This window comes from Malaclemys terrapin, chromosome 7, assembly GCF_027887155.1.
Source record: "Malaclemys terrapin pileata isolate rMalTer1 chromosome 7, rMalTer1.hap1, whole genome shotgun sequence".
NCBI lineage: Eukaryota > Metazoa > Chordata > Testudines > Emydidae > Malaclemys > Malaclemys terrapin.
In genome coordinates, this window is record NC_071511.1 from 27332690 (window position 1) to 27356742 (window position 24053).

General features: G+C 40.3%; 1 protein-coding gene across 3 annotated transcripts in view; it reads right to left on the reverse strand.

Moving 5' to 3' along the window:
• The window catches only part of CACNA2D3 (calcium voltage-gated channel auxiliary subunit alpha2delta 3), a 734213-nt gene that overhangs the window by 546508 nt on the left and 163652 nt on the right, over positions 1 to 24053 (reverse strand). For all 3 annotated transcript variants that reach the window (XM_054035781.1, XM_054035782.1, XM_054035783.1), the window contains exon 3: positions 16478 to 16594. In XM_054035781.1, coding sequence (XP_053891756.1) covers positions 16478 to 16594 — 117 coding nt within the window. The remainder of the gene's footprint in view (positions 1 to 16477; positions 16595 to 24053) is intronic.

The window sequence follows — 24053 nt, forward strand, 5'->3', positions numbered from 1 at the left end:
TACTGGTACTATTTGTCCTCAGGGAGTACTTACATAGCATTGCTAAAAGCGATCATATGAGATATGCTGTACCTACTTAAAGCATAGAAAATGTGTTTGATCCAAGAGAATATATCTTAATGCCTGCGGGAGAATATGTAGCTTTATCTATTCATATGGACAGTAAAATGAGCTATAAAATGTTCTCTGTGATTTAGCTGTTTGCTCTTTTCAATGTAATTTATTTTTTAAATATGCACTTCAGTTGACGTTATATAATCATGTTTCGTGCTACTGACAGCAGGATGCTACTTTAAATAAGCCAATTCATTTCACTGGTTTGCTGTAGAAAACAGTGCTATAGACTAAAAGTAGCTAATGAATAAAATCTTAAAGTAAAAGAATCGCCTCAGTTTAAAAGTGAGTTACACTCTGTGCGTATCCAATCTACATACTCCAAAACTATTTAAAATACAAGCATCTAGATTTTTTTTAACAGCTAGTAAAATCATGTGTCTACTTATCATTTTACTAAAACTCTGCAATATTTCTACATATGCAAACAAATTCCAAGCAGAGCTTCTCAGCCTTTTTTCCATACTGTAATCCTAATGTTACAATAGGAAAAAATTGGGGATTACCTCACCCATCATACTGCCAAACACAAAGACTCCCCTGGACATATTCACAATCCCCACAGTTAGGAACCCATGTTACAGCCATGATCTATAATCTATTCCCAATGTAACATAGGCAAATAAATATTCAGGCTCTTGGTTGCGTCAAACACTTCCTAGAACTTCCTACAAAAATGCAACCAAGTTAATAAGTTTTAAAGTTCCCCTCCCTCCCCCCCCCCCCCCCCCCCCATGGATACAGTAGGGAGTAGGGTAGCCAAAGGAAAAGAGCTTCGGTTTAAATTTGTTAGCCCAGCAAACCATTTTTCTTCTACACCCAAAGTTACAATTTAATATGACATTGTTGACATGAACAACAAGGAGTCTGGTAGCACTTAAAGACTAACAGATTTATTTGGGCATAAGCTTTCGTGAGTAAAAACCTCACTTCTTCGGATGCAACCAAGGTTTTTACTCACGAAAGCTTATGCCCAAATAAATCTGTTAGTCTTTAAGGTGCCACCAGACTCCTTGTTGTTTTTGTAGATACAGACTAACACGGCTACCCTCTGATTGTTGACATGGTCATTTCTATTAATAAGAGAACAGGAGTCCTTGTGGCACCTTAGAGACTAACAATTTTATCTGAGCATAAGCTTTCGTGGGCTACAGCCCACTTCTTCGGATGCATAGAATGGAACACACAGAAAGAAGATATTTATACATACAGAGAACATGAAAAGGTGGAAGTAGCCATGCCAACTGTAAGAGGCCAATCAATTGAGTTTTCTCCTGCTGATAATTGCTCATCTCAATTGATTGGCCTCTTACAGTTGGCATGGCTACTTCCACCTTTTCATGTTCTCTGTATGTATAAATATCTTCTTTCTGTGTGTTCCAACCCTACCCCATGAGCAACACAGATCAACACTAACTCGCTAAAACCACCACCAGAGTCTCCCTATGACCACTCCCTAGCGAGATCTAACTCCCCACAGCCACGGAGAGGAGATATATATGTAAAATATAGTGTGTCAAATTTCAAAAGTTCTATTATTCCAAAAATAGTATTAGACAACACACACAATTTACTGTGTGTCTATACAAGTGATGTATTTAAATATGCAAAGAAGAAATTACCACGACCACGGAATTTAAAATTGAACAAAGCCAAATCTCAGCCATTTCTCTGGTGTCTTTCACCATTTTGAACTCTGGGGGTTCAGACTAAAATTTAGTAGTCCTGGATCCAAACTATTCCCGATTTTTGTCCAGCAAACAAAACCCCAGTTCTCAAGGCATTGTGAAACAAATTCATTTTCATACATCTCTCTACTAACGAATAGTAATTTAAAACACTGAAACCATTTATTCAAACTGCGCAAACTACTGCTCAGATAAAATGGGATCAGCATCCAAGTCAATCCTGGTTTGTTTTTCCTAAACCAAAACCCAACTGTTGAGATTTTGCAAAAACAATCCCCCATTTCATCCATCTTTGATATACAGGAAATGCTGCTGACATTTGATTTAAGTGCCAATATTTATAAAGATCAGGAATAATTGTAATTAATTCCAAATGTAGAGTTAAACAATGTGTATTTAAAAGAGGATATAAAAGTCTAAACTGGAAAAATGTTCAGGAGAAAGCTGTGCAAAAGCTTTTTGTGTATAATAAATCTGGGATTAAATATTCGCTTTAAAAATGCTAACGTTTCAAGTAGTTAGTATAAATCACACAAATGAACACCAGCCAGGCAACATGAGCATCTTTGTTAAAATCATTAGTTATGCTAATGGAAAATATTAAAATATGCTAATACCCTAAACTGTGATAAAAAAGCAGGATACATGGGGCTAATTTCTTCTTGTTAATTCTTCTTAAAAGTCTCTCCTTTATTGTTTTCCCTCCTGCTGTGTGCAGAGCTTTTTTATGTTGTCGATGATGAAGGCTTAATGTTACACATTTCTGCAGTGAAGTTTGATAAATGACTTATTTTGTGAGGTGGTTAGTTTGATTTTTCCTCTGCCGGTTTGTGGAGATAAGTGTTCTATATTTTAATGCAGCAGCTTTAAGCATTTTTCACATCTTTTATAGTATTGGAGATGAATCCTGAATAATCATTTCTAACTGCAAAAGCTTTTAGTTTTCCTCTTCCAAGTCTCTGCTCTCTCTTCCCTCCTACTTATGTGAATTTTTTTCTATATTTGAACATGCTAGAGAAATTCAAAAACTTCCTTAACAATGGTTAGACTTTTTTTTTTTTAATTTGGGATAATCAAAATACTGGCTGTTATTCAGGTGTTTATGTTTTAGGTGGATATAGCATTAATGAGAATAACATACCCGCAGCAATGAAAATGTGTAGTTTAGAATATAGTGCTATCTTGATACTGAATATAAGGGATTATGTACATAACTCAGAAAATCCAGATAAGTACATACCCCAAATTTCCTAACACTGTCAATAGGAAATAATATCCAGTTTCCAACATTGAAAAAATACATACTTATTAGATTTTCACTATTACAGGTTAGTGCTTTGGAATTGCAAAGAGTCATATCACTGTGAAGGGGAAAGGTTATTTTGCAAAGTTCTACTGATTCTAAGTGCTTAGGATGAATGAATTCTTAACTATTATGGATAAAATGACTATAATGCATGTGAACGACCTTCCTGCAGTTTGTATTATTTTTCTTTCTATCTTATGAAAAAATCAAACAATTGAAATTCACTGAGTCTGAGTGTGAAAAGACAGATCGACTATTTATATTACCTGTCCGGAGAACAGCCTTTTGTGATCCACGATAATTGGGCTCCCTGAGACACCTGAATTAGACAAAGATCTACCAATACTCTTAAGGTTACCCAGCTGTCACTCAGGAAGGTGTATCATACAAAGTTTCTCAACTTTAATGGTGCTACTAGTACGAGTAAGGATCTCTCATATGAGTAAGGCTTGACAGATGAGGCTCAGACTGTATATGCAAAGAGAGACAGACAGTCCTTGATGTACAGAAAGGACAAAGGGGAAGGGTGCATGCTCCCTCAGCAAAGGCTAGGAAGAATAACAGCACACCTGTGCTCCAGGGAGTTCACATCCATTCCAGTGGGTGCATGGAGGAGGCAGATCCTCGGCTCTACCTGCCCATCCCACTCTCAAAGCACACACACACGGAGCAGGTGGCACCACCACATCCCTGTATAATGGTAATTGGCAGCAGCCTCACTGTGTGTAGGGTGACCAGACGTCCCGATTTTATCGGGACTGTCCCGATATTTACTTGTTTGTCCCACGTCCCGACCGATGTTTGGTCGGGACACTGGACAAAGAAGCAATTTTTGCCCTCCACTCCGGCTTGCGCCCCCTTCCCCGCCCCGACTCCGCCCCCTCCTTCCCCGATTGGATAGCTCCCCTGGCCCCGCCCCTTCCCCACGCACACCGCTTGCGCGCTGATCAGCTGTATGGCGGTGGCGCAAGCGCTGGAGGGAGGCCAGACACCAGCGTGTGTGGCGCGGCCGCCATGAAGATTAAGAGGGTGGTGCGGTACAGCAGCTGCGCCTGGAGGCCAGCGGAGGAGGGATGTGTGGAGGGGGGATGGAAAGAGGGGGGTCGGGCAGTTGCTCCGAGTCTGCGCCTCTCTCTTGGCACGGCGGCTGTGGGGGGTCCGTGGTGCGGGCGCTGTAATCCGAAACCTCCCGCCCGTGAGTGGAGCGGAGGCGGCGGGGGAAGAAGGAAGCGGCTCGGCAGTCCCACACTCACCAAGCGGGGAGCGCTCCGGTTTGTTCACTGGAGTTTATAGCAGCTACAGGGTGGGGAAGGGGGGGGTCTGTGCCTCCTTTGCGGGGCTCTCCCGTCCCCGGGTGTGTTCTCGCTGCCCCCTGCTCCTGCGGCCTTCCCGGCCCCACCCCGCAGGACTTTGCCTCCTGCACCAGCCTTTGTGTGCGGAGGCGGGACAAGCCCGTGCCGGGAGGGAGGCTGGTTTTTAGGGCAGAGGAGCAGCCGAGCGCTGCATCTCTGATTGCAGAGCGGGGGGCGGGGCAGCCAGCGGCTCGAGAGGGTTGGGGCGGGGCTCTGGCGGCTTTTTTTTTTTTTTGCTCCGCCCCTCCGCCCCCCCCTCCCCCGGCGTCCCGATATTTCATCTTTGGTATCTGGTCACCCTAACTGTGTGTCAGTGACTAAATGACACAAATCTGGCCCATAGTGAGGTTTCAGGGTGGCCAAGCAAAGGTTCAGACAAACCTATCTCCTCTAGAGAGCGAGTAATGTAAATGGGAGCAGATACAGAATGCTAGGGAACAGGGATTCTCTCTTTCAGACAGACACAGACAGGCTCCAAAGTAACTATTAGCTTCTGAGACAGAGGACAGGCCATTAGTGCCAACTCTCACAATTCTGTCATGACTCTTGCAATATTTGATATTTTTCTTAAAGTCTCAGATCCTAGAATTAGGTGATTATGTGAAAATCTCCTTTGAATTTCTTTTAAAAAGGTACGTTTCTGGCCCTGAAGGTTACAGAGAAAAACTTGAAAACATGAACCACATGCACCCTAAAGACTCAGAACGAGGTCAAATAAAGAGAAACCCAAATTTATTATTTCAGAAAGCACCTTCTAGGAGGCAGCACCGCTTCGGGAAAGGCTCTTGATTTTGTGGTCCTGACTCATGATTTGCAAACATTTTGGGTTGGCAGACAAAACTTCTCTCTAGGGTATCACAATAAATTTGTTAATATTTGTGAATCATTAAGAGATGACTGCACTGACATGCCAACTATTATTTTCTTGGAACTGTAGTAACTTATAAAGCCCCTAATTTCTATTGTTGTGGATGTTACAATTACAACAGTAGTTCGAGAGGTGAAAGTATCCCTTTTCAACTGATTCCTTTCCATCTCGGAGTTCACTTCTTATGTATAACTCAAAAACGTCTGTCTACACATGCATGTAATTGGTGGGGAGCTAAATGAACTGCAAATCCAAACATCAAAGAAAAATGGGTCCCAAGTAAATTAAGAAACAATTGCAACTGAAGGCACTGTCTGGCACTTTATATGAACAAGGCTTTTATTTTTCCATATTTGCAAAAGCGTTAAGCAGCCCGGTAGCAGTAAACAAGAAAAATATTTGCCGTGTTTTTAAATACTGTTTAAGATATGGTTATCAAGGGTTGTGCAGTACGCTGCTGAATGCACCATAAATCATCAGTAAATTACTAACCACCTTTTCATTTTCCCAATATGTCCTAATTTGCCAAATGTAAATAAAGGTCTAAACTCTTTTCAGAACAGAGATTTGTCACTTCTATATGGGAGATTGGGCAAATTGTGAATAAAAATCCAATATCAAACCAACTAGGAACAATTAGAGTTAAAATACTAAATGTGCATACAAAAATATTGCTGAAAACCTTTAATTTGTTGGCATTAATTAATACAATTATAGTCGTCTCTCTTTTATTCATTATGTATTTATTCTGTCATTTGGAACTATTTATAGTGACATTAGGTTGATACACCATAATTTCCTTCCACCTCCAACCCATTTACAATTCTTTCCTCCAGCAGTTGTATTAATTTAATAGCATTATTTATTCATCTAGTCTGATTATTAAAAATACTGTCTTAAATATTTAAAAAATATCAAAATAGCACATGTTGCATTGTGCCATTTTATCTTTGCTAATGATCCAAATGCAACACTATCTTATATAATGCATGCTGATGTTCACATTCCCCTGTTCTAATTCTGGAAGTGCAAATTACCTGAATCAGGGCATATAATTAATGCATTGATCGTGTATTTATTATACACATGGACATAGTGAGTTTGGTAAGGTGTAATTAATTTTCAGGTTCAGGGCATTCTTTCTGTATTGTAATTTTAGACAGATACAAAGCATGAATGATCATTTGCTTTTCTTCTCAAGGATGCTGTTTCCAATCCAGCCTTGACCAAAGAGACAGGAAATCATTTTAAACAGAATAAAAAAATACGGTGTAATAAAATACACACTGGGTATGGAAAACGTGATTAGAAGGGACATTTCATTTTGGACATGAGCTTAATCTTCCTCACTTCCCCCACAATACAAATTTTAAAAGATCTCATTTGTACAAAATAATTAAGTTTTAAGAGGTCCCAGCTGAAAGGGACTCAAATGCATATATGTATACACACTCATCTGATAAAAAATTAAATGGATGCAATATTAAATTGATTATTTTATATTTAACTCTGTCTGCACTAGAGAGGGCTGACTGCCTGTTGGGATAAACCAGACCCTCCCCCACACACTCCCTTGTTACCAAGGAGGAAGGACTGGTGTTCTTACATCACACTCCCCTTCAGTATTTCTAGGAGGTAGATAGCTGGCTAGCTGTCCCATCCTACATATAAGAGGTGTGACTGGTAGACTCACTTCCACCTCCAAATGCTCCTACCCATATAAGTCAAATACATATTCAATATGATAATATGAAGTATGTATACAAATCAAGCTTTTTAACTGCTTCCCAAGATTATGAATGCGTAGTGCACCTCATGTTCAGAATGGATTGATGTGATACTGAACATTCCAAAAAACACAACCACCATAGTGCTAAAGCCTTCAATTTGGTTTTGGTAAGAAAACTAACTATGTTAAAATGGCACCTTTTTACTCAACAGATCTACTCCTTACATATTCAGTCATATCTGCTTCAGCACGTAGAAATATTTTTATTACTTTTTACTCCTACTAGCCACATAAAGCCAAGACTTCTGTTGAGAAAGGAGTTGGTATCACATCAACAAAATTGTTAAGATTTACAGTGCGGTAAATTCTGCCCTTGGCTACCCTTGTGCAAGCCTACCAAAGACAATGGGGATTCACAGACATAAGTAAGGGGAATAAATTCTGCCTTCATATACATCTGAGCAATTTACCCATAGATAAGGCTGCGATTTAGTCACATAGGTCACGGAATCCATAACTTCCAAAGACCTCCGTGACTTCAGCCAGCACTGGCAGGGAGCTGTGGGGTACCCACGCTGGCCCAGGTGAGAGGAGCCCCCTGCAGTTCCTAATTGCTGTGTATGGCAGGCAGACCCCCCGCCGCTCCGGGCAACAGGGGAGATCCTCTGCCACTGCCAGATGCCCTGGGCAGCAGGGGAGCTCCTGGCAGCTGCTGGCGGCAGGGGGAATCCCCACAGCTTGGGGCCCCTGCGGGAGGCAGGGGGAATACCCACAGCTCAGAGCCGCTAGTGGAGGGGGCACCTGGAGCTCCCAGCCCTGGCGCAGCTGCCCAGGCTCCCCATTTTGTCATGGATATTTTTAGTAAAAGTCAGGGACAGGTCACGGGCTTCCGTGAATTTTTCATTATTGCCCGTGACCTGTCCGTGACTTTTACTAAAAATATCCGGGACAAAATCTTAGCCTTACCCATAGATCCTTTTCTATTAATAGTCTGTGCGTCAGCAGGAAAGAACTCAGTTTGACTTTCAGAGCCCTGAGGGGCTCCAAGTTACATAAACCAACTTTTCCATTTACTTACTGAGCAAATATGATCCTAACATCTTTAAGAAACAGCAGACATTTTTACACAGCCACTTTTCAGAGTAGCATCAGAATAAAAAAAGAAGGTGGCCCTGATTAGACCTGGAAAAATCCATCATACACAACGGCCAGCATTGTTATTTCAAAATGAAGAGCATCTATACCAACAGTGTAGAAAACAGAACCATTTGCAGAGAGGAGGTTAAAGCTCTTGTATATTATTTTTAAACATGTTCTTTTGGGCAATCTGGTACATTTCAAAGACATTTGATTTGCTCGTTTAAAAACTACCATTGAGAGCCAGGGGACAAAAGTAATCCTAGGCAGAGATGATTTAGCAGCATTCAGGGAGTGTAGAATTCAAGGCAAATCACCAAGCCTAGCCAATTTGAATGCTGTTGTAGCACTTAAGAGGATTGATACAGCACTCCTCAATGGGATATATGTGATCAAAAACTCACTGCTAGACTCAGGAAACTGAACTGGCACTCAATTAGGTGTCTATAACAAGTTCATGTAGCAGCAAGGGAAAAATCCCAATCATACTTCAAAATTACAGTCACACAACATCCACTTTGAAGAGATATCTAAATTGCCCGGAGAAAGAAAAGGACAAAAACAAAACAAATGAAAAACACCAACTAGAATTACAAATAAAAATGTAGACAATACAAATAATTCCAGTCATGTATCTACAAAACCAAAAGTAAATTGACAGCTATTTTAAGACCAAACATCTTTCAGTCAAACTTAAAGAGATATATAACATCTGTCATGGAAATAATAAAATACCATCTAAATGAATTAAGTTAAATTCACTAACAAAGTTGTATGGTGAGGGTTTTATTCTATTTTTTTTAAAACAGTTTTCTTTTTTTTCCCCGTTTATCACATGCTTTTCTCTCCTACTATTCTCACATATTCTGTCCCTCTATCACCATGCTATTCTTCCCTTTCATTTTTCCATCTCCCCTACAATTTTGCAGGATCTCCAAAATATACTCTCTTCCTTACAGCTTCCTCCCCACACTCCCGAAATCTGTTTCACAACAGGCTCCCATCTGCTCTCATCTCCAACCTTTAACTGGGTTGCTTGCCAACAATTTACAGACCAAAAATTATTCAAAACTAAATACATTCAAGAAAATTGTAAGCTGCTTGGGGACAATTTGTAAATAAAGGCTACATTCACTGAATAAATTATTCAGTGTGAATTATTTCCTGAGCTTTATCAAACAAATTGGCTCAGGGCGCACACTGTAAAATATAGCCTATGGGTAAAAATAGTTCCTTCAGTTATGAACTATTGCCCTAAGCTTTGGGCTATTTACCACAGTCTGTCTGTCTATTCGTCCATCCATGTTCATTCTACATTCATCACCAAGATATTCTAATCCCTGTTTTTAATAACCAGTTATAACTTGGGCACTATTTTACTGTTATTTTCTTTGGACCTAGTCAATATTTGTATACTATATTCATATGCACACACACACACCCCTCATATGCTATGTGGTATAAAAACAAAATCATCCTAATAGTATCTCTTAGCAGTTTCGAAGATTGATGTAAAAATCATCTGTGGAAAAATCCATACTCTATTGTAAATGTTTATTAAATGCAAATGCTGATATTTTGCTCCTTGGAAAAATGTGTCTATGCATGTGAAATTTTGTGATAGAAAGCTTTAAAGTCCCAGGTTTCTCTAGATAAACCCCACTGGTTTACTGATGCGTGAATGCACAAAAATTGAATTACTGTACAACAGCAATTACTTTTCACAGTACAACTATAATGGGAATCTGTTCTGCAATGAACACCACGTAGCTATACGAAGAAAAAAACTTAATAAAAATTGTTTTATTTAACACATTTTCTTCTAGTCAAGGATATTTATTTTAAAGCAAAACATTCCTCAATATTTGATTTCTCATCTTATAAATGTAAAGCAAGAATCATTTTGATAGGATTCTGTTTACTTTCAGTGGAACTTTAATGATGTATCCCAAGTTTTAGTAAAAGCTGATGGAATGTTCCCCAATAATAAAGTTGATTTTACGGCACTTTATATACTACCCTTCACAAACTCTCTGTATCCTCTTTGGTTTGTTTGTTTATTTATTTTCTACTACCCATAATAGTGGTGGACAACCTGCGGCCCATCAGGGTAAACCCCTGGCAGGCCGCAAGACAGTTTGTTTACATTGACTGCCCGCAGGCCTGGCTGCCCGCAGCTCCCAATGGCTGCAGTTCACCATTCCCAGCCAATGGGAGCTGCGGAAACCGGCGCGGGCTGCAGGAATGTGCTGGTCACAACTCAATGAGGGGGCTAAGTCTGGGGCCACAGCTGGGGACAGAGCCTCAGCTGCGGGGCCGGCAGCTAGGTGGCGCTCCCTTCCCGCCCCCTGTGCGGGCTGGCCCAGGCCCCAGACGCACCCCTCCAAATGTTCCTCCATGACCCCCTACGGGGACACGCCCCACAGTTTGGGGACTTCTGACAAACATTAAATTTGGCCAACTGGCTGCAATTTTACCATAACTTGATAAATCAATACAAGATCGCCTAAAGGCAACCTAACATTGCAAGAGTGGGACTCCTGCGAGGAAGTGGGCTCGTTAGACGTGGTCAGATGCTCTGAGTTTGACCATCAAAGGGGCCTAGGGCTGAGGTATTTTCTGTTTCCCTTTGCATTGCTGCCAGTTTATAGCTTGCTACCCATATTCCCTCTCTTACAATTGAATTAAACTGTGTCCTGCAGCTACTGCTAAATTTTACTCCTGGGGGAATTCTGTGCCACTGGACAATGCAGAATTTGTGCAGAAATTAAATGTTATGTGCAGAATTATCTCCCCCCCCAGAAATGGACTACATAGATGCTGGCTGCCATTAGGGAGCGCTGAACCCAGCAGAGCCCAGCTTGAAAACAGAAGACATGCCCTGGGGAAGAGGAGGGAGCTGGAGGGTTCCCAACAGCTGCAGTTCCCGGCATGCCCAGAAGGAAGGAGGCAGCGTGCAGGAAACTCCATACAAGCCTTGGACTCAGCATCAGGCTCTTTTCTCCCTCTGGATCCCTTGGCTCTGAGGGGTACAGAGTGCAAGTGTCTGGGCTGTGGGGACACCCCACAGCTGGGCTCAGGATGGGTAGCGGGTGCGGGTGTATGGTTGTCCTGATGGGCTCTTGGGAGGGGAGAGGGCATAGAAACAGGAACTGGGCTGTCGTAAGGATTTCTTTAAGTCTCTACTCCTAGAGGAATATTTTTGTGTCTGTATGGTTACAGACATAGTTGCTTATAGGTATTTTGAAATGAATTACCAAAATAATTGAAACTGGTGTGATAATATGTTATTTTAACAAATATAATATGCATAATTTTAAAATATTGTGCGCATAATTTTTATTTTTTTGGCACAGAATTCCCCCAGGAGTAAAATTTGCAAGACTCTAGAAGTTAATACACAACCTACACTGGCTTGACTGGAAAACTAAACCTTTATTTAATTGCCCAATATATTTGTCCCATTTGTATAAGCAGTAAGATTTTTCCAAGCCTGACTGTAGATGACTTTGAGATACACTAGAACAGTGGGTTCTCAACCAGGGGTTCCTGTGCCCCTGGGGATACACAGAGGTCTTCCAGGGGGTATGTCAACTCATCTAGATATTTGCCTAGTTTTACAACAGGCTATAGAAAAAGCACTACTGAAGTCACTACTGATTTTGGGGGCTTTTTCATATAGATGAACCTATTACCCCCACCCCCATCCTTATTTTTTACAGTACAAACTAAAATTTCATACAGACAAGGACTTGTTTATACTGCTTTATATACTATACACTGAAATGTAAGTACAGTATTTATATTCCAATTGATTTATTTTATAATCATACGGTAAAAATGAGAAAGGAAGCCATTTTTCAGTAATAGTGTGCTGTGACACTTTTGTATTTTGATGTCTGATTTTGTAAGCAAGTAGCTTTTAAGTGAAGTGAAACTTGGGGGTATGCAAGACAAATCAGACTCCTGAAAGGGATACAGCCGTCTGGAAAGGCTGAGAACCACTGCACTAGAACATGTTCTTCACTATTATAAATAGGGTGACCAGATGTCCTAATTTTATAGGGACAGTCCTGATTTGGGGGGCTTTTCCTTATATAGGAACCTATTACCCCCCACCCCCGTCCTTATTTTTTACACTTGCTACCTGGTCACCCTAATTATAAAGACAATTAAAAATGAGCAGCATTGTATCAGTCCCACTTAGTTTCACTTCAACTTAAGCATTGCATAACAATTTTTACAACAAAATTACTAAATCTTAACCCAACTACCAACTATTGCATTAATCATCCGGGATATATTAGTTAATGAGAACATCCTTAACTACAGCAACCATACATTAATGTTAATTAGATCTAGAATTATTTGTAAATTTTCAGCATAATAAAGAAAGTTACCTAGAAAAACATACCTCACCAAGTAGATGACAAAAGATTTAGCACTTTTAGTTTCCCATTTACTTTACACATCTGACAGCATGAAAATAGGACTTTCTGTGATAGGATAATTGCATACTGAAGAGTAATTCAAGTAGTGATGAGTATGATAAAAATCACACTGAATCAACTAATCACTATGAAAAGTGATGAGAAAGAAAGATAAAATCAAGCCAGAATATAAAAGAAGGAAAAATGTTCAACATTGATTAGTAGCTGAGAACAAGTTGATGTGTTTAAAATATATCTGAAGGACTTATTACTCTATTTCTGTATTTTCAAGTTTTATCAGGACCTATTTCACACAGATTAAACAGTCTACATTACTAGGATTTTCTGAATGATGACTGCCTCCGATCACTATTTCTGCCAAATGCTGAAAATATGCTGTTTGAAATAATTATTATGTGCCAGTCACTTGAAATACTATTTCAATCAAAATGTAGATTTCTGGCAGAGCTGACTACTTGCAGTTAATTCAATTAGTAATTAGGACTGTATCAAATTGTGGTACCATTAGAGCAGCAACATTGTATGAACATTTGGATTTTGAACCATGTTGATGGATGCCCCAATTATGTCGGATGGGGGGAATTCTGCAGTGTTTCCATTATATTGGGGCTTACTGGATTATGAGTGTCTGAGCTCTAGAAGTTAATGTTTTGGTTGCAATTTTGAAATTTAGGTTTTGGAATGAGCACTGATCTTTGGCATAGGTTCTTCTTGTACCGGTTTCTTATTAATCTAAATAAATACCAGAATCCTGCAATATTTACATTAAAAAAACATTATTCCAGGATCAGTTGAATGCAGCATGCTTTTTGTCTCAAGTGGATGCATAGATGAGCTAACTGTAGATTTGCTGCACAAGATACAAGTTGTGTAGAACTAGCATTGTACTACAGGATTTCAGAGCTTTTCAAGAAGTGCAACTGGCAAACTGCCATCCTTCACATTATAAATGTATTATTATAACTTCAAAAACATAGCACTCACTCACTAAGCCTCAGCAGGAATAAGCATCTTATTCATCCCTCTAACTGTCACCTCAAAATATCCAAGATGGCTACATGTTATGTAACCGTTTCCAGTAAAGCTATTATCTTGCAATCAGAGCTAAGCAGATTTTCAATAATAATAAAAACCCTTCCAAATTTGGTTTTGCAAACTTTTTTTTCTTAAAGATTAAGGAGAACAAAACATATGTGTATCAGGAACTCTGGGTTCTAGCCACCTCTTATTGCACCAAAGCCTCTTCTCACCATACTGTATTCATGCTTTAATTTCATAGAATTCTGGCAGACTGTTACTCAGAGCAATGCATTATGGTCCATATAAAACATTATTTCTTGGATATCAAGACTATGTCTATAAAAGGAGATATCAAGATCATGTCTATAAAACATTTCTAAACACCACAAAAATTCAAATTAGAGAGCATGCACTGCAGTGCTGTAACTGAGACACCAACTGCTCTTTCCTACTGATTCCCCATTCCTGTAAACAGACAGTCTTTCATTACCTGTAGTTTGCGACTCTCTGTTAGCTACAAATATCAGTGCTGCACTGAAATGCTTTAGTGGAGCTCTCTTGATGCTTTTTTCCACATTTCCTGATCTCAAAGCAGTACTCCTTCTGCTAGGAAATAAGGAAACTGATCCCTTCACAGTCAATATTGTGCAACTCCCTGCAGAAGATATTCAAGTGCAGGTTCTGCTCTAAAAAGGGGCAGTAAAAATAGCATTGTGGGGTATCATGTATATTATCTCTCAGAGCCTCCCTGTCAAGTGTGCTCAGTTTATAGGTTAAAAGACATTTTATTTTACAGTCAACCCAGAAAACTCAACCTTGAATCTGGAAGTCTAGCAGAATTCTTTACTTTTTCTGATCATGCACAAAAAAAACAGTTCTACAGGTCAAATTTTGCCTTCAGTCACACCATGAAACTCCAGTGTCTTCAACTGCTGCTTTCAGTGACACTTCTGGAACCGCAGGACCTTCAGTGCATTGATGTGGACACAGCAGCAAAATGAGGACAAAATGCATAGAATTTAGTGGCAGGCCACAACTTGTATTAAACTCTATCACAAGGTAGGGGAGCTACCCACCCACCACCGATACTCTCCTATACTAGCCATTTAATTGGTTCCAGTGCTGGGCACCTTACCCGTAATGTGGGGTAGAGTCTCCTCAGCTTACCCGCATGACTCAGCTCTCTCTGAGTCTTAGCACCCTCTGTCCCTGAAGGAGACAGAGGGTGCAGCAGGGCAAGGACCTCAGCCCAAGAGGGCCATAAGGTCTCACCCTATCACATGAGTCCAAGGCCCATCACCAAAATTCCAGTTCTTTTACCTCCCTTAACTGCACAGGAAACTAACTACAGGGGGAACCAGTGACTATCTTTGTCACCCCCCCACACACACACACACACACAACCACATCGCACACCTCCTGGTATCAATTCCTGCCCAATACATACCCTTATAACCGTTCTCAAACCTCATTGCACCACGACCCTCTTCTGACAACAAAAATTACTACATGACCTCAGGCGGGAAGGCAGAACTTGAGCCCCGCCGCCCTCAGGCTTCAGCTTCAGCCCTGGGCCCCAGCAAGTCTCACGCTAGCCCTGGTAACCCCATTAAAATGGGGCCCTGACCCACTTTGGGGTCCTGACCCACAGTTTGAGAACCGCTGAGTGTACCCCATGTCAGCACCTCCATTTAACAAATGTACACAATCAACTTGGAAAACTTCTGGCCAATTGTAACAGATGTTCCTGTGCTGTATCACTGAACCCCCTATGTCCAGGAATATCTTCGTGACCTGTCTATTCACTTTCACCCATCTTCTTTTACATCCTGGGGAGGAGGACGAGAATTGCTGCTGCAAGCTGGTGAGTAACCCTGCTGGAACAGAGCCAAAAGAGGTTCCACATGGCCCGTGCACTGGGCTAAATCCTGGGAGCTGGGAAAGGCTGGCCAATCGGGACCCCTCTCCCCCAGCCAGCCAATGAATGCCACAGACTCCCAGAGGAGCAGCTACCTTTTGCCCCTTGCTGAGGGTCTCCATCCCTTGCCTCTGGAAATGACCCTCTTTCACCACCGGCCCCATCGATTTCCCCTACCCATGTATGCAGGTGGGTGGCATTTTGCACATGTATAAACGAATGGAAGTTAATGAACAATTGTTGATGATACCCAAGAAGAAACAGAATGTGCAAAGCTAACGGGAATCAAAAGTGGTAAAAACATTTATTTTTGTCACTAAAATCAGCATATATGACTGAAAACACAAACTGCCACTCCACCCTTTATAAACATTGCTGTGGAAAGGAGTTTCAGCAATATGAGACAAGCAGAAAATGATGTACAGTAGACACACTTGCCATCCTTTGTTACACATTTACCACAGATGGGGGGGAAGGGGAATCAGATTGTTCAATCAAGGGAGATTAGACTAGGCAGGTCCCTTCAAATATTATTTTTATAGTTCTACAAGGTACTGCAATTAATTCTGCTTTGGTTTGGTTTTGTTGATATAAAGATATATGTATACCATTATTTTATCAGCAAATATGACATTAAGAATATTTGTAATAAACTGGTACTTCAAAGCTTGCCACATATGCAAAGCTTTTACATGATTATCATAGGTAAATGCACTGCCAAATTTATCTTACTGATGGTATAATCAACTTTCATCTACTTCTGAGAGCTGGACCTTAAAAACACTTCTACTTTTTACACCATCACCTTCAATTACCATGGATGCAACATTCTAAGCTACTGACACATTTTGTACAACTGCACAAAATATTAAATCAAAATGATCTGCTACTTACCCGTACAGCTTCAGACTTTTTATGAAACATTTCTTCCATACTTTTTGCTAGCTTTTTCACAAGCTGAAGGCCATCAATTTCTTCTATTGAAACATCCTTCTCGTATTCTTTGTATTTCTACAAGAAAGTAGAATTGTAAAAGGAAGTTACTTGAAATTCTGACAACTTGTAACTCGATGCATACTCCATTTTTTCTGGCTTTTGTACATTTCCTTGGTATTCAGTTGGGTACTGGAGAGCTAGTTAATGCAAAAACACTTTTACTGAGATGGATCTGTTAGATCCAGAACACCAGTGGTAAAAAATAGAATAAAATGTATCCATCCCTTCCACTGTGGAGAAAGAAACCAAAACTGCTCAAACATACATAACAGCAAATAGTATAAACAAAAAGACCTTATTTTAAACTAGTGATATGTCCCTAGTCCCCTCTAGTTTTAGGTCCCCAGAGCTAGCCTCCTTCAACTAAAATTAAACAGAACTTGAATAATCTAGCTCTTCTTAGGCCCTGATTCAGAAAACCATGTAAGCATGTGCTTAACTTTATATACATGCATACGGCTATCCCTAAACAGCAAAGTGCCCTTTCACAGGAACAAACGAGGACGAATCCTACTTTGTGGTCTCCTCTCTTTTCAATGCACGTTTATGCACAAGTAACTCTTGGTAGCATGAATAAGAATTAGACAGGTATGGAGAGACAAATACATCCCAAAAGCATGTCAGCCATTCATTTGCGGCCTCCTTTTGTTCTTTTCTGCATGTCAACATTTTGAATTTTATTTCTGTATCGGTGTTTACAATAATAATAAAACAACTGTATTTTCTTTGGAATCAGTCCTGAAGATGGTAGTGTATTCCCCTCCCACCATGAATAATCCCATTATAGTCAATACACTCAGCCATAAAGGTTTTCATAATCAGGCTATAGTTTTGTAATCTGACTCCCTCTCTTTAAGGGTTTTCTCTTGCTGCTTATGAAGGAAGTAATTGGCAAAACTCCCATTATGGCAAGAGGAATACGATAGTATGTAATTAGGGATGAACCCATCAAATTTAATATCATGAATTATATCCTTTTCATATTATTAATTATATTTAATTATTCTATAGCATTATTTTATTCCATTCCATAGCTTCATCAGGAACAGAAGCAAGCATATTATTAATTAATTAATTATTATTATTATTATTATTATTATTATTATTATTATTATTATTATTATTATTATTATTATTAGGTGCCTCCACGAACAGATAAGTAATGTGAGGTTCCTGCTCTGAAGAGTTTACCATCAAAGTTCATTTAAGATACTAGGAGGATGCATAGGAGTTACAGTAATAAGATACACAACTACTTATCAAAGACATGCGAGCATCATGGTGGGACACTTTAAAAAATAAACACTAATGAGAAATGAGTTTATATATGAGAAATATATGAATGCTTACTGTTGAATGTATTATTTTTAATGCTAGACTATATTATAGAGACATATATGCACCAAAATCCCTGATCTGAGGAGCTCACATTCAAAGTGAAGAAAGGCAATATCATTTGGCTTGTGGTTATGTTCCACTACAAATTAGGGTTGTTTTTTTTAAATCTCTACACTCTACACGCTCCATGTACCATTCTTAAGCTCAGGCACTGCCAGTAAAAGTTAAGACTTTTCAAAATTAGCAAATTAATGCCCTGATCCTGCAAACACTTAAGCATGTGCACAACTTTACTCATATGAATATTCCTATTTGACATTCACATGCCCACTCACAGGAAGCAAATTCCTCCAGGAAATCTCATTGTAAGAGTTATGCTCACTGGTCAGGAAATAGAAGTACTGTCATGTGACTAAAAGCGAGGCATTGCAGCTCAAATTTGATATTTTCAATTTTGACCACCAAGCCATAAAATGTACAATAGACATGGCACATGCTTCTTGCAGCCCTGATTCAAAAAGCTCTTAAGTGAGGGCTTAAGTCCCTCTGACTTAAGCATATATTTAAGTGCTTTGCTGAATCAAGGATGCAACCAGATGTTTACATATTTTCAGTATTGCACTTCCCAGTTACTGCATCATAAGATGACACAATCCTCTGAGATAGGGTATCTTCTTAAAGACAATGCACTCACCACAGCTCAACATGGCATCCTGGCCAGAAGCAAAAGGCTGTTGCCCTTTTAAGGATTCCACCCTACAGTCATAGTACAGGGGGAAAGTTTACAGGGAGCAGGAAAGAGCTGGGGGGAGGGCAGAGAGCACTACCTGCCTGCTGACCAAGAGAGTGGCAGGTATTTATACCCTGGGCAGCACCAGAGAAGCCCTCTTTTATCTGGATCAGGCTGGCAGAGACTACGATACCCGTACGAGGAATAAGGAAACAAATTAACAGAGCCAGACATGTACCCAGAAGCCTCCTGCTGCAAGACAAGCCCAAGAAAGAAACCAACAGAACTCCACTGGACATCACCTACAGTCCTCAGCTAAAACCTCTCCAACGCAACATCAGTGATCTACAACCCATCCTGGACAACGATCCCTTGCTTTCATCGGCCTTGGGAGGCAAGCCAGTCCTCGCCCACAGACAACCTGCCAACCTTAAGCATATTCTCACCAGCAACCACACACCGCACCATAGTAACTCTAACTCAGGAACCAATCCATGCAACAAACCTCGATGCCAACTCTGCCCACATATTGACACCAGCAACACCATCACAGGACCTAACCAGATCAGCCACAACTTCACCGGTTCATTCACCTGCACGTCCACCAATGTAATATATGCCATCATGCGCCAGCAATGCCCCTCTGCTATGTACATCGGCCAAACTGGACAATCCCTACATAAAAGGATAAATGGACACAAGTCAGATATTAGGAATGGCAATATACAAAAATCTGTAGGAGAACATTTCAACCTCCCTGGACACACAATAGCAGAGTTAAAGGTAGCCATCCTGCAGCAAAAAAACTTCAGGACCAGACTCCAAAGAGAAACTGCTGAACTTCAGTTCAGTTGCAAATTTGACCCCATCAGCTCAGGATTAAACAAAGACCAAATGGCTAGCCAACTACAAAAGCAGTTTCTCCTCCCTTGGTGTTCACACCTCAACTTCTAGAAGAGGGCCTAATCCTCCCTGACTGAACTAACCTCGTTATCTCTAGACTGATTCTTGCCTGCATATTTATATCTGCCTCTGGAAATCTCCACCACATGCGTCTGATTAAGTGGGTATTCACTGTTAGTCTATAAGGTGCCACAGGACTCTCTCTCACAATGTATATATTGTAACTTGACCCAGTTGCAAATAAGTTTGATCTTGTTTTATACTAAACATGAGTAAACAGTTAATTTGTTACAAAAATATTTGACAAGTGTTTGCCTATTTCTGCTTATGGAATGCTGCAAACAAAAAAAGGTTTCCTTGAATTTATTCAACTTAATCCTATTTATTTTATTCATTTTTTTATTTATTTTATTTTTGGTGATTTTTCTCTTATTCTATAATTAGGTCAAAATTCAAAATCCCAAATAGAAAAATTTTAATCAGTTTCATTAGTCACATAAAAGTGACATGAAATTGACTGATTTAGGGAATGAAAACAAGTAAATAACACTTTACAATCAAGTTTCTTGGAATTTGGTTTCTGAGACATTTGAGTTTATGAGCCCAAAATATCATTTTCTGTGACCATTCATGCTAGGAAAGGTGAACTGCACAAGTGTTCATACTAAAGAAACATGAAAAGGAAGTAAACGCAGCTGAAGTGAATTAAAGTAAACATTCAAACCAATATCTGCAGATTTTTTTTGTAGCATTTATTTTTGTTTGCAATCATATAAAAATAATTTTCCATTTCTAATGTCAACATTCTTGCAAAAAGAGTAATCGATGCCTGAAAGAAAAGCAAGTTGAGGGACAATATAATATATAGTATGATTGTATGATCGTTTTGTGCCCCAAGGTAACCTTTTCATCACTCTCTGAAGACCTAACTACACTAAGAAGGTTTTTTGTTATGTTTTTAAGTTTCCCACCTTTGGTAACACCCGCTCAACTCCACTGGTGTTAGCACAGTTAGTCCAAGGGAAGACTGAATGCCACAAGTATTTTTAACACCATATTGAAACTCCAGAGAAAGTGCAACAACAAAAAAAGTTGATAATACTTGAATTCAGGTAGCTCTTCAAGATCGAGAGTAAATTCCAGTGATGGACAGTAAGCACAAGCTCAGGAAACATATAGCAAGAAGGGTTCTTTTTTGCCATACTAAAATTTTCAGAAAACAATGGTCTATACTCACTTAAGCCTGACTACATGTCTGTAATGACCTATTTAGATGGGACCTTCTGTGAACTATATAATCTTTTTGATCAATACCCTTGGGAGAAACTTTCATGAACAGGATCAATAAAGAAGCAGCTCCTGGAATCAACTAAATATTTGAGCCAATGACATTAATTACTGTCTAACAAGTTTTGTAACTAAAACTTGCCCATGGAATTAATATCATGAAGATCAGGGGAAATAGAAGATTTCTCAGTTAACTTCTAGGTGCACTATGAATTTCAGATTTTCTATAACATTGCCATTTCAGCAGTACATACTAAAGACTTACCATTGTGCAATTTTGTTCTAATAGACTTTTCAAAAGGAGTCTATTAATTAAACTCTAACTAGTTTTAAAAAGCTTCATTTAAACTTGATGCTGCTTTTTTTAAAAAAATCTGCCATGTTAATAGAACAAGCAGAATTTAGGCTACTATCCCCCAAGGGTATTTATGCCATTTTACATAATTAACTAATCCCAATGTTGTGTTCTTCTACCCACTTTGATCAAATGAGCATAAAGTAGCTTGTTATCCATGCACAGTAACTACTTCATTTTCACTGATCAGAGCAAGCGAAAGAACAGAGTCCACTGTAGGCAGTGACACAACATTGTAAAATATATCAATTGTGCTAAAAAGTAGTATGCTGAAAAATCTGATTCCATTAAAACTGATTCCATTAAAAGCTGCCTGCTTTCCTCAGTGATATTTTTTGATTAATCCAGGTCTAAAAAGACTGCCTAGAAGAACTGCGGTGCTTATTATATCAATAGGTCAGCACGCAGAGAGGCAATTCCCTGAAATGCTTATTTCAGGCTGCATGATCAGTGTTTAACATATCCGATTCTGATAAAAGTGTTTTTTTAACAATTGACCTTTGAGTTCCTGGAAAGTCTTCTTAAATGAATTGCTTGAGGAGATTGTTTTCAGGTCATAACAAGGTTAGATCAATGAGTTCTATCAAGTGAAGAAAACCAGAAAATTATTGTTTGTGGAAACTGACTGATGCAGCTCTAAGACATCAACAATTTATCTTGTCACTCCGGTATTATGAGATATATTCTATCAGTCTGTTGTGAGAAACTATTTCTAAAAAAAAAATCTCTATTTTGAGCGATTAGTGCTTTTTAAAAAGACGGATTTACAGACTATTAAAATAAAAGTGGATGATTTCGACTCTCTTCTGCTTTACATGGAGAAAAGGCAAACTAATGTGTAACATAAGTCTACAATTTTACAATGATGTCTGTTCATACATGTTACAGTAACTCCTCACTTAACGTTGTAGTTATGTTCCTGAAAAATGTGACTTTAAGCAAAACGATGTTAAGCGAATCCAATTTCCCCATAAGAATTAATGTAAATAGGGGGGGTTAGGTTCCAGGGAAATTTTTTTCACCAGACAAAAGACTATATATTATATACATATACACACAGTATAGGTTTTAAACAAACAATTTAATACTGTTCACAGCTATGATGATTGTGAAGCTTGGTTGGGGTGGTGAAGTTAGAGGGTGGAAGAGGGTGGGATATTTTCCAGGAAATGCCTTACTGCTAAATAATGAACTAGAACTTGGCTGAGCCCTCAAGGGTTAACACATTGTTGTTAATGTAGCCTCTCACACAAGGCAGCACGAACATGAGGGAAGGGAGACAGCATAGCAGACAGAGACAGACACACACCTTGTGTGTGGGAGAGAGAGAGATGCACACTGCCCCTTTAAGTAAGCTGACCCACTCTTAAGTGCATTGCCTTTTTAAGTGGATCAGGAAGTTGAGACAGCAGTGTCGCAGCCCTATGCTCTGTCATGGCGTCTGGATGGCCAATTGTCGGTCAGAAGGTCACATCAGTGTCGTGTGCAGCGCCTTGGTGTCATGTGCAACACATTGGGGCCATGTGACCATTCTTGAACCTTCCGCCTGGTCAATTGTGGGTCACATTGGTACCGTGTGCTACAATTCCAGTGTGCCATGTGCATAAGCTTAGCGTGCCGGGTGCAGTGTCTGCTTACGTAGAGGGCACCAGCTCGGAGCCTGGTTGGTGTAGGAGCGGGGAACCAATTAGATGCTAGCACGTGCAAGGGTCTTCGAACAAAACTATGTCCCTCGCCTAAATCAGCAGGAGTGTCCGCGTGTTAGCTGGAAGGCCTAATCACCCTTTCAGCCAGGATCTCCTCCGGATTTAGCTGGCTCGTGTCGTGTCATCTCGAGTTACATCTCATCATGTCCCTGGTGTCTGTACTGCCGGTCAGCTGCGCCTGGAGTGTGGTATCAAGTATCAGAGGGGTAGCCTGTACATATTAATTTTGTAGATATTCTGTTTGTTAGGCCCTTTTTCTTTACTACTTGGTACCAAATCTCATGTGTAGCGTATAGAGGACGAATTGTTACTCAGTTTACTCAGTTTTGTATGTTTGTTCTGCTTTGTCAGTAAATAGCTGGTTGTAAATTATCTGATTCCTTGTTGTTAAGTGTATATAGACTGTTTTATATTACTGCTCTGGTGATATTTTTGGTTGGTTACTTGTTCCTATTTCAATTGAAGTTGTACTGTTAGTTGGTAAAGGTGCTCCTCCCCAGCCCAAGTTGTGATTTATCCCCCATTAATAAATGGCCACCTGTTTTGAATTTCATTCTGCCTCTGTCTCAATTTTCCTCTTCCACTCGAATCCTCATTCGAACCTGTATTGGTCTCGGACAAGCAGCTGCTGCCCCAAGCTCTCTCTGTCTATGTCCACTCCCTGCTCTATATGGAGAAGGGGTAAGCGGGGTGCAGGAGCAGGGCGGAGAGAGACACCCTGACATTAACCTCCCACCCCCTCCACTGCTCAGCAAACAGGAGGGGAGCAGCTCCAAGGCAGAGGGCAGGAGCAGCACATGGCAGTGGGGGGAGGGACAGCTGAACTGCCAGCAATTGGTAGCCTGCTGGGCAGCTGCAGCACAGGGAACTTAGGGGAGCAGGGAGCTGATGGGGGGGGCTGCACCCTAGTTCCAAGCCCCCACCAGCTAGCTGCAACGGGCTGCTCTTCCTGCAAGCAGTGGACAAAGCAGGCAGCTGCCAAAGACGTTAGAAGGGAGGATTGCACAACTTTAAACAAGCATATTCCCTAGGGTTACCATATTCTGTGCCTCCAAATGGAGGACACTCCACGGCCCCCGGCCCCGCCCCAGCCCCGCCCATACCCCCGCCCCAACCCCGCCCCCTCCCAAAAGTCTCCGCCCCCTCCCCTGCTTC